The sequence below is a fragment of the Halichoerus grypus genome, chromosome 3 (assembly GCF_964656455.1).
Source record: "Halichoerus grypus chromosome 3, mHalGry1.hap1.1, whole genome shotgun sequence".
NCBI lineage: Eukaryota > Metazoa > Chordata > Mammalia > Carnivora > Phocidae > Halichoerus > Halichoerus grypus.
Genome location: NC_135714.1, coordinates 55,889,682 through 55,902,056, shown reverse-complemented (window position 1 = coordinate 55,902,056; position 12,375 = coordinate 55,889,682). Strand labels below are relative to the sequence as shown.

Genomic DNA, 12,375 nt, shown 5'->3' with positions numbered 1-12,375 from the left:
CAAGCACTTTTGTGTTGCTCCCAAAATTCCTAGTATGACTTTAATAATATAAATTAAAGAACAACAAAAAAATGAGCAATAACCCAAGTTTCCCTGTTGACAAGAATTTTTAAAATTTAAGGTTAGGTATTATATATCAATACAATCACTTCAAGAGTTAAAAATAAAAATTTATTGATCTAAAATTATTGCCAAAAATCTTAAGTGAAAACTTTATTTAAGCTTAATGCTCTTTTTAACTCCTGCACGAATGCCAGAGAGTTCACCAGTGTAACGCTGCTCTTCTCTACGAACTTCACGAACTTGGCCTCTTCTGCGAATTTTGGCTCTTCTGAACTTCTCCCGGTGTTTCACTCTAGGATTGCGATCAATCTTCTTTCTTCTAGGTGTAAGTCCTCTATTTTTAGCAATCTGATAGGTAATGGCTCTCTTTGCATTTTGATCTTCAAGAGCCTGTTCTTCAATACTATTTTCTTCTTTCTTTCTCTTCAACTTTTGCTTGTCTTCTATTTCTTTATAGTATTTCAGTGCAGCTTCTTCATCAAGATCAGAATCATCAGAAATACCTGCAACAGCAGAGGCAGCAGCAGCAGTCTCTGAAACAGATTTTGGCTTGGCCTTGGTGGATTTTGCTTCTGAATTCAGTTCTTTCTTTCCAGCATCATCTTTAAGTGTGAGTAAATGACGAATTTCAGAAGACAGCTTCTGATCTACAACTGACAGCTTGTTGATCAAATTTCGGTAGGTAACAAGCCTTTCTATGACAGGATGTCCATGTGCAGGGACTCTCCTGGCTTTCAGGATCAAATAAAAGCTGATGTTGGAGCAGTAGTTCAAATAGAGGTTGTACTTGGTCCTCAGGTATTGGCTTCCTTTTCCGGGTGGAATGATCCCTTGCTCCACCAACTGTAGCAATGGCTCCAGCTCATCCTTCACCTCAGTCAGCTTAACTTTCAGGTCTTCTATCAGTTCCAAGAGTTCTGGTGATTCTTTCCGCAGCATTTTCAGCTTCTCTTTCACTGAAACTTTCGCCAGATCCTTCACGACCCGGGTCTCAGCCTCATCTACTTGAGGTACTGGTTTTGCAAAGGCCTCTACCCAGGTCACCCCAAAATCATCCTCTTCCAGGGCTTGGGCGAGGCGCCGCTGAATGAGCTGCGCTTCCTCTTCCTCCTCTTTTTCCTCCTCCTCTACTTCTTGTTGACTTTGTCGGCTTCGGGACTTGGAACCGTAGTCTGTGTCATAGTAAAGTTTTTTCCTCTGACCCCACGACAAACTGGGATCCACAGATACCTCGGCCTCACTCTGCACGGAGCTCCCACCATCATCATCGTCATCATCATCCTCTTCATCGTCCTCATCAGCAATATCTAGGGCTAGAACCTCCTCCTCCTCATCGCCACCCTCCTCGTCCTCACTCTCCACTTCGCTCCAGCCTTTAGCCAAGGCAGCCCGTGATCGGGCCTCATGGAAATCATCTACCTTATCTTGGTAGTAGCTAGAGTCCCCTGGCGAGGGTGGCATTTCTAAATCGTCTTCATTTTCGTCCGCTGGGCCGGGACCTGCCTTGGCTCGCACAGCTGCCCACTTGGCCGCTCCGCGCCGCCGGGATCTCCCCACCATAACTCACGGTCTCAAGTTCTACACCGATGTCAGCCTTTCTGCAACCTCCGACCTCCGCGAACCAGCCACGTGCTCCAGCAACACGCCTCTTTAAACAGCCACGCGCTCTCCTCCCGTGGGAGCTTGCAGGCGAATTGCTCCCCTGCAGGCGTTTCCACCTCCTTCCGGCCCCCAGGATCCTCTCCGTTTGGCGTGTGCACCAGGACTCCCGCTCCGTCCCACAGGCTTTGTCGGGTTAAGAGCACCTTCCTCTTCGCTTTTGCCCTTTAACGCCAATCGATTCCGGTGAATTAAAATCCCTCCGTGAAGGAACACTAGATATAGGAAGTTTCGTTCCGTGGAGCCCTTTGAGACCTCCGTTCTTACTCTCGCGAGTCTGGGCGTGGCTGGGAGAATCGCGAGGCGAGGTCGCCAGGGCCGGTAGAGGGGGCTCTATCTCTACGTCTACGAGAGACCCCGGGGCTGTCCAGTGAGCTGCGCTGCGACTGTACCGGGAGTTTCCGACCGGCAGCCGAGTGTACATCTATAGGAGCTCTCCAGTCACTGCAGTTGTTATATGTCCTCTCTGCCCATCTGTCTGGACTCCGCAGCGTCCAAATTCTACATTTCTGGGCACCATAACCTGAGGCCGGGACGGCGCCGCTGGCCTCGAGAACCCTGGCCGGGCCTCGGGGCGGCTGTTAGCCCATCTCCAGCTCTGTGCCCTCAGGGCTCGGTGACTCGACGGTGATTTGTGACCCTGAGGGGGTTTCGGGCGGGTGTCGGTGCGCAGGCAGAGCCCCACTCCAGGAGTTGACTTTCCAGGAGCTCAGGTTGGCTGCAGAAGGCACCGCGACTTTTTGGTGGACAGTTCACTCTTCAAGATGCTTGGACATGACACTCACGGGAGGACCCTCTTTTTTTTTTAAATTAATTCTTCAACATTTATTAAGCATGAGACAGTGTTAGACTCTGGGAAAACAATGGTGGGCAAAGGCACACGCTGTTCCGCAGTTAAGGAACTTGTGGCCTAGCGAGGGACACGCGTTAATCAAATCATCACACAAAGCGTGCCAAATTCTAACTGGGATAAGTACCGTGAACATTTGTCCCATGTAACCCAGCCTTCAGCTGCCGAAAACACTCGACGTGCCTTTTACATTGCTGCCTTTGTACACACCAATACCCTTACTTAAGAAGGGTTTAGTACTCCTGCCCAAACTTGGGAAATGTTTGCTGTATTGGAAAGAGCTTAAGCATTGCTTCTTTGATCTCTACTTCCTTAGTTGTCTTTTCCTCAGTTCTTCTATATCACCTAGTAGATCTCTGCAAACACTGATATTGCAAGCACCCAGTACAGTGTCTGACACAGAGTAAGTGTTCAATCAACCTTCGTTTAATGAATAAGTATTGAAATTACAGTATTTGATTACCTGTCTATCTCAGATGCTTCATAAACTGAATGAATGATGCATAAGGCTACAAACATTCCTAAGGGTGATAATCTGGGCTGGAATGGATTTCAGGTATCATTAATTCTAACTACTTTAATTTTATACATGCGGAAACAGAGACTTGGGGAGATTACATTAGCATACCTGGCACAGAAGCCAGGCACAGGGCTCCCTCCCACACCAGGCTTTCACATGGAGCTGTTATCAGTCTTTTGCCTCTTCAGTGTAAATTAGTTTCAGACCTTTTCCAGAGGGTAGGTTTTGCTGGGCAGGTGACAGAAATCAAGAGCATAAATTAAAATATTTGAGGAAGAGGGTGGTAATAGGGAGAATTAATCAAACTTGTCTTTAGAAGTATTATTAGGGCTAGAAGTATGAAAGGACTGCCCTACAATCTTACAATAGTTCAAGGTTTAAATTTTCAGACATTACATATGATAGATTCAGAGTATTAATGACACCTTCAAATGTAGGGGGTTAGGATCTGAACTTTCAATATGATGCTAAAGTTAAGGGTGACATACAATTTCTTTGCAGAACAAATAGTGTCATTTAGAAAAATCATACAAATTTTTAGAAAAGTAATATTTCGATTTAAATATTTTTAAAATGCTAAAAGTTATCTTAAGCATTTTAAAACCTTCATAAGAGTTTAGAAAATACAATTTAATGAATTAAAAAGGTGTGGGTAAAAGTCCTATGTTCTGATGGTAAGCACAGAATTCATTTTTGAATGTAAATTTTAATAGATTTTATTATTAAACAAATATTAACTGCTTACTAACTGTAGCAGCATACTACATTCTGTAGTAGATCCAAAGGTGAATTAGTCAGTCTCTTCCCTGAAAGAGTTAATAATCAGATATAAAAGAAGACATGCATACAGATTACTGAAATACAAAGCAGTGTGTGATGTAAACCCCGTGCTGTGAGAGATCAGAGGAGTGAGAGATTGCCTCTAGATTGTTATTCTGAAATATTGCTTCAACAATGTTGCATCTAAGTGGGACTGTAATTATATCCTTGCTTTAAATGTATTAAATTTTCATTATACATAAAAATTAAGTTTTATTTAGGCCCACAAATCCCAATTTTTCTGCTTAATTTTATTGCAAATTATTTGAGAATTTATAGCCATACTTCAGGACCAGAATGTGTATATTTTTATAGAGAAGTTAGAAAAATATTTTTGATTTTTTAATGGGAATGATCACATGGCTCTAATATTATTTATACTAAAGATTACATTTTGTAAGTATTTGGAAAAGAGTTGCAATATCCATTGTGTGTTGAGAGAGTGCTGTAGTCCAACATTCTCAGAACTTTTTGATAAAGAACCGTTCAGAAGCCAGTTTTTCAATTCCAGAAGGTCCCATAGCCTGATCTTCCATGGCTTAATCTTAGAATTATTAGGTGAGGAAATTTTTTTCTCAAAAATTTGTATTTCTGAAAAGACAGCTTAATAGTTTTGTTATGAGCCTGTGCCAATTAAAGTGAAAAACAGGTAGGGTAGCTCAGTTGGTTAAACATCTGACTCGGTTTCGGCTCAGGTCATGATCTCAGGGTCATGAGATGGAGCCTCACGTGGGGCTTGAGCTCAGTGCAGAGTCTGCTTGTCTCTCTCCCTCTCCTCCCCCCGCTCACACACACACCTTCTCTCTCTCTTTCTCTAAAATAAATAAATAAATAAATTAATTAATTAAAAAAAAAAATAAGTGAAAAACAGTCCCCAGAGAAAATGAACAAATATTGAATAACATTTGGCATTTAACCATATTTGTGGCTACTATAATTTATCATCAACTTGAATATTTATTACATTATTGTGATGCCTGGCTTAGGCGTTAGCAAACTACAGGTAATGAGGGCCAACAGGTTTTTGTTTGTTTTTTTAGAATACCCTTTTTGCCTTAGTCTAGGACTTTCGGGGGATTTTCTTACTGTGGAAGGTAGGGGTTTGTGAGTGACAGATTAGGTGATATTAGGATACTTTATTCAGGGCATGAGTTCTGGGTGTTGAAGGTATTCTACCACCAAATTTGCTTAAATTGATCTCAATTATGGCCTATGCAGCAATAGCAATAATAGTAACAACAACAACAACAATAGCTAACATTGAGAGCAGTTATTATGTGCCAAGACTGTTACAAGCTCTTGACATTCAACTATATGAGGAAAGTACTATAATAATCTCTAATGGAAGAAACTGAGACACATAGAACTTAAATGAGGTCGTAAGGCTAGTAAGAGTAGAACTAAATTTGAACCCAGGTAGTCTGTCTTCAGAATCCACACTGTATTATAGCTAAACTACTTCGCTAGTACTGGCTTTCAAATATTCCCTTTATAAATCTCATTTCCAGTCGCTGCTGTACATTTGATTCAGTATCATCAGATATATCCTCCTAGAATATAATTTCTATCATCCTACATCCTTGTTTAAAAACTTTTGATGATTCTCAGTTACTATCAAGATAAAGTTCAGTTTTGCCAAAAAGTAACCTTTCCAGCCATAAGTTTGATCCCTCCCCTACTAACACCTTTTGTTCTAACTTACGTGCTCTACTACTCTATTTCTCTCCACTAAATCTATGAGCCCCATTAAGTCTGGATCCATGTAGTCATTTTTAAAATCCCCAGAATCTAGTTCAGTACTTGAATACGTATGTTTCTATACTCAGTGTCAGCATATGAAAACGGCAGCCTTTAACAATGAATTGCAGTGTCTTTTGTGCTTCTCTCGTCATCAGCAGTTTTTTTTTTTTAATTTAAAAGTAACCTTTGAAACATCAAATATTTATTATATGGCTTTGTGTACTTCAGCTAATAGTTAAATGCATTTTTACTTTTAATGCCAGTGTCACAGACTAGGCTGTGATGACTGAAGTTGTCAAAAGAAGTAGCTTGTTTTTGTTTGTTTTTTTAATGCTCAAAGAAGTAGTAACGGTGAAAATAATTTTATATGTTAGTAATAATGGGAAAATGCATCCTTGATGTTCAACTTCTTTAGATAGTTTGATATAATCAAAGAAACTACTTGAACTATTTTTGGTTGCAGAAAAGAAAGAAGGATTATTTTTAACTGTAAAAAAGAAAATGGAAGAGATGAAATATAGTTGCCATCTGCTTTCATTTCTCTCAGAAACCACTTACCCTGAAACTAGTAGGTTATAGATTCTTTTTGCAGCTAAGACCTGTATCTATTTAAAGACACAAAAATCCTAAAAGTGATCCAGAAGTAAAATATAGAACTTGTACTGAAATGTGGGATAAACATATGAACACATCTAAGCTTTTAACTGACGATGACTTGGTTTGGTGGCCTCAATTATGAAATGAAGAATTTAATGAGATTGCAACACTAGTTCCCCTTCCAAACTCTAATATAACTAAATACTGTGTAATTGTTTTCCAAACATTATTTTAATCCTTTTTAACTTTTCTTTATCATGAGGAACCTTGTAGATATAATTGTTTACATATTAGGTATTGATTCTATGAAAATTATAGCTTTGATGGTTAAGGTCTTTTGAAACATGGCTCAGAAAAAATATTTCTCTTTAAGCCATTCCTCATTCTCCATAGAATAAAGGCCTTAGCTCTTAGCCTAATATTCAGGGTTTGCCTTTATCTGGCCCCAACTTATTTTTCCAGCTGCTTTCCTACTATTTTTCTTGAAGAATTCTACAGTCCAGCCAAACTAAAATACTCATTGTTCTTTTTCTCTTCTTGAGATTTCTTTCTCTTGGCTTTTGCTTATGCTGCCCTATATCTCAATTCTTAGAGGCCTCCAAGGCCTACCTAAAATCATATTTTCTCCAGGCTGTATTCTCTGATATGCTTCCTTCCATTAGCATCTTATAGCCTTTTAACTCCTCCTATGCTGGGATTTTAAAACATTTTCTCCATTGTGTTAAGAATATTTATGTACTTGTCTCATCTTTCCTCCCCGATATATCACTGTTAATCTCTAACCCTTACAATATCTAATACAGTTACTCAGTTACCATACATAGTAAGTACTGGTAAATAGCTAATCAAATAATGAGAGTTAAATTGAGCTCTGTTAAATTTCAGTAAGGTATTAGAAGTTATTAAAACAACCTAAGAATTTAATAAGCTTCTGCAAGTGGGACATTGATCTATATCTATTTGTGGTATTAAGAGATAACTTAGACTCTATGCTAAGAGCAAAGGGAAACCATTGGAGGGTTTTAAACAGGGCAGAATTGATGGGAAGAGGTAAGATTATAGGCAAGATGTTCGTGCGGAGGTTGCTACAGTCATTTAGGTGATGAATTTTAGTGTCTAAACTAGGGCCCTGGGAATAAGGATATAAACAGTGGACAGATTAAGAGCTATTTGGGAGATGGTATTATAGGATTTAGTGTCTGATTAAGTGTAAGAGGCAAGGAGTTACAGTGACTCCCAGGTTTCCTCTCAGGAGGAAAGAGGTTAGCAGGGTGCAGGAAACAGGAAACTTAAGTCTAAGTTTTAGACTTCAAAACGGCTGCATTTGAGGTGTCTGTGAAGAAGTTCGAGTGTCTAATGTGTATTGACAATAGAGTATATGAGTCTGAAGCTTAGGAGAAATATCTAAACTAGAAAAGACATGTGGGGGTCTTCAATATTCAGTTGGAACATGGAACTATATTTGATATTTAATTGAAATCAGGCAAAATAAGGTTTGATTGTTTTTACCTAGGTAGCTAGCACACATGAACTAGACCAGAAGGAGTATACTACTTGCTTGCCACTACAGTTACAGGACTATCTATCTATCTCTCATCAAGTGTCAGACTTAAAAGGTTCAGGTTAATAAATGAGCTATATGCAGTTAAATATATAATTTAAACCTATTAAAGTTTAAGACCCCTAAACGTACCCTGTGAAACATACCACCACCACCACCACCAAAGTACATCTGAATAAAGCCTCCTTGTGTGCTCAACTCGCATTTTTATCATGTCCAACAGTTTTAATACCTGTCTGGGCCTTCTCCACTAGCTATTATCAATAACATTGAATATTTTGGGAGATACTAATTATGTACCAGGCACTGCGTTAGGTCTTTTTTTTTTTTTTTTAAAGATTTTTTATTTATTTATTTGAGAGAGAGAGAATGAGAGAGAGCACATGAGAAGGGGGAGGGTCAGACGGAGAAGCAGACTCCCTGCTGAGCAGGGAGCCCGATGCGGGACTCGATCCAGGGACTCCAGGATCATGACCTGAGCCGAAGGCAGTCGCTTAACCAACTGAGCCACCCAGGTGCCCCGCGTTAGGTCTTTTAAGTACATTATCTTACTACAGTATATTAATGAGAAGGGTACCATTATTATCCTCTTTTCATGGATGAGGCTCAGAAATGTGAAGTAATTTGCCGAAGATTATATAACTGGTAGTTAAACTCAAGTCTGTCTCATACTGAGGTTGGTTTTTAAAATCATTTTATTGTACTGTTTCCTAATCTATATTTTATCACTAATGAAAAACTTGTAGAGCCCAGAGACCTATGCATTTCTGCTTTAATGTGTACTAAAAAACTTGGACCTTCAGATTTATAGACTAAGATTGCTCAGAGATACAGTATCAAATTCAACCAACATAATGGCAGGAAATAAGAGAATTAAGAGGCATCAGCCATATTTCATCTCTCCAGTTTTGTTTTGGCATGAATGTAGTAGATGTGTTCAGAGTCTAGGCAAATAATCATAAGGCATAAATAGAGGTTATCATTCAGAGATTCGTCTGCTATTTCCTCATTGATGAATTTTGGGAAGATTTCTTCTTTTTTTTTTCTTCTGTGATTTTGGTAAAATTGTTTATTTGCTGTAAATTATTTTCCTTCAACTTCTTTCTGTCTACACTGATTGCCATATTGGAGCATTACTTCACACTGTGATTACTAGCTACTACAATTAATGTTCTACTATACAATATTTAAAATAATAGTGAACACATTATTTACATAAGTACTTCCTTTTGTATAAATGTAAATAACTGATAATATTTGAAAACTTGTTTCATGTTGCTAAGGAACTGAACTGGAGATATTTAATAATCAACTATAATATAATTAACTATACAAAATCACTACTCTACAACCAAATCATAAAATAATGCTAAATTAAAATATTTTAATTTTGCACAGCATACAACATTGTACTAGGCACTTAAGGGAAGATATATGTTGAAACATATAAAACACATAGTCTCTGGATTTCTGTTGCCATATTGAACATTCATTTCCTTGAATAGCCATGTTTTCTCTCAACTCCAAATTGTCAGTGTTATATTTTATCCTAAACCATATTCATCCCTTTTAAGCCTGACTTCTACTCATCTCTCAATCTCACCATAGACATTACTTCCTCTCAGAGCTTTTCTCGACATTGCCTACCCTCTCCTGCAACATCTGTGCTCCTCCTATGGCACGTTGTACTTTGTCATCATGTAAATATATGTTATCATTACCCAATAAACTGTAAACCCATCTGATCAAAGGTCAAACTTTTCTTGTTCACTTGTGTCCCTGCTATGTAGAGTAGATGTCAATGATATTTGTTGAAAGAAAGAATAAATAAATGAATGACCATTTGAATTAAGGGCTAGGTAAGCAGCATTAGTTTTATAGACCACCTATAAATATTTGCTATAATGGCAACTTTATTTCATGCATTAAAGAGAAATTTTTTAAAAAATATTTTTATTTTTAAGTTATCTCTCCACCCAACATGGGGCTCAAACTCACACCCCCAAGATCAAGAGTCACATGCTCCACTGATGGAGCCAGCCAGGTGCCGCTAAAGAGAAATTTTTTAAAAATAAAAATACATGGTTGCCCCAATTATACTAGGATATTGTGAGCCAAAATAATACCTATATTAATTTCTGATTGGCGCTATAATAAATTACCACAAACTTAGTGGCTTATAACAATACACATTTATTGTCCTTATAGTTCTGTAGGTTAGAAGTCCAACATGGTCTCATTGGGCTAAAATCAAGGTGTGAGCAGTGCTCTGTTCCTTCTGGAGGCTCTAGGGGAGGAACTGTTTCCTTGCCCTTTCCAGCTTCTAGATGCTACCTGCATTCCCTTGCTCATGGCTTTTTCCTTTAACTTCAAAGCCAGCAGTGCAGGATCTTCAAGCCTCTCACTCTTTCACTGACTGTCCTGCCTCCCTCTTTCCTTTGTAAGGACCCTTGTGATTACGTTGGACCCACCTGGATAATCTAGAATAATCTCCCCATCTGAAGGTTAGCTGATTAGCAACCAAAATTCCACCTGCAACCTGTATTCCTTCTTGCCATGTAATGTAACATATTAACAGGTTCTGAGAATTAGGACATGGACCTATCTTAGATGGGCCACTATTCTGCCAACCATTATACCTTAGCATTTATGTAATTCTGAAAGAAGATGCTATCTTATCTCAACATAAAAGAATAATAATAATAGTTGCTAAAATAATTGAGTATTTATATGTTGCAGGCATGTTCTAGGTGCTTTACAACTGTTAATTCTCATCAATCCCATGAAGTATGTATTATAGTTATACTCATTTTATAGATTAAATTGAGGAAATTAGAGGTTAAATAATTTACCAAAGTCCCATTTGAACCCAGGCAATCTGACTCCAGAGACTTTGCTTTGTTCGGTAGGAATATGGTAGATACAGTAGTATGTCTCTTAAAACATATCTTTACACTGTAAAGTATTACGTTGTTTTAGGTATCATATAAATTATTAAAATAAGATACATTTATAACTACAATCTTGCAAAATTAGTTGGGAAATAATCAATTACTGCATACCTTTTGGGCCAAAGCAGCTTATTTGAAACTCTGAGAGGTACAAAAGAATTACTATGATTGTCTTGAAAGAATGCATTAGGTATTTTAAAAATAGTTGACTCAATATTCTCCATCATGAATTTATGCTTTCTTATTAGGGAACAGAATTAGCATGGTACTTATATATGATGTAAAAACTCTGAATAGAAGAGTCAGAGCAAGAAAAATTTTATTTTCTCATCCATTTTTCTAACTGATTCTTTATAATTCTTTTTTGGTGTTTCTTCCTATCCTATTCTTTGGTGCCAATTGCTGCTGCTCTTTATGAACCCCTCTCTGCATCTAGAAAGCATTAATTTAGCATAAGAGATAAATTATACACATATGAAGAGAAGTGATAAAAATGTAAAGTAATATGCTAACTCATGTAAAATGATATAAAGAGATATAAGATGAGCAATGAAGTACAGAGAGTAGTGGAGTGAACAGAATGGGATGACATTATGTGGGGAAGACTTACGAGAATTAATTTTAAAGATTTTAGGATTTTTGACAAGGACTGGCAGAAAGGGAGAAGAAATTTATGGTGAGGAAAATGACAGAGTAAAAAAGATTCTGAAACAGGAATTAGCAAATCATATATAGGAAAAGGAAAGCAGACATATTTGAATAGAGCAGAGGCCTCTTCTGAAAATAGGTTAGAATTTCCTTAAAGCAGCAAGGGACCAGACCACTGGAATTCATGAACTGAAAGGAGCATACTGTTGTTTGAGGAGTTTCCTGGAAATCTTGTTTATTATTGTGTCTCTGAAGAAATTACCGTGAAATCTAAACTGTTGGCTTTTTAAAAATGGATTTTTTGAAATAGGCTGTTTAAAATCTAGGACCTGCCCAGAAAGTAGTGTGGTAAGAGGAGAGAGCTCTGCATAATAGACAAACAACTGTTTGACTATATCCCAAATAGCAATTCTATGAAAAACCACTGCAGGTGCAAGTTTATTTAAAAACGGACCACAACACAGGTGCAATTCTCCTTATAAACATTTAACCACAAAAGATTACCCTAATAGTCTCTGTGGAAAGCCATTGGAAAAAAGAGTTCAGTTTTTTTGTCTTAATTTTTTAATTTTTAGAAAGAATTTGGGATGAAGTTTCTTCCTCGTATTTTGTGTTCTTTTTAAATTTAGTTTTTGCCTCCCGATATCTAAATATAAATTTTACATGTACATGATCAGATACAGAAATTCTGTATGCAATAAGCAAAAATGTTTAGGATTAAAAAATGTCAAATAGAAATTTTTCCATATAGATATGAAAAAAATATTAATGACTTGTAGTTTTGAGGAAGGTGAATTGGACTAGAAGTTAGGAGGCCTATGCTCGACCTTTAGCTTTAGAATGACTTAATTCTAAAATTCAAAATAGATTCTAAATTTATACAATTCAAATGGGAAAAAATGTTACTTCTATAAAGAAGTGCATGGTATCATCTACTGCAGTTCTCCCCTTCACTCTGCTACAGTTC

At 37.7% G+C, this 12,375-nt stretch overlaps 2 protein-coding genes across 2 annotated transcripts in view; one reads left to right on the top strand and one right to left on the bottom strand.

Annotated features, from left to right (window-relative positions):
• The window catches only part of JCHAIN (joining chain of multimeric IgA and IgM), a 46,580-nt gene that overhangs the window by 11,399 nt on the left and 22,806 nt on the right, over window positions 1–12,375 (top strand). The window lies entirely within an intron of this gene.
• Window positions 150–1,957, bottom strand: UTP3 (UTP3 small subunit processome component). The gene has a single exon (XM_036108837.2). The coding sequence runs from the start codon at window positions 1,621–1,623 to the stop codon at window positions 214–216; it is 1,410 nt and encodes a 469-aa protein (XP_035964730.1). The 5' UTR covers window positions 1,624–1,957; the 3' UTR covers window positions 150–213.

What these genes read in the sequence shown, in the direction of transcription:
- UTP3 (XM_036108837.2), bottom strand. Translation starts at nt 1,623, where the DNA reads ATGGTGGGGAGATCCCGGCGGCGCGGAGCGGCCAAGTGGGCAGCTGTG.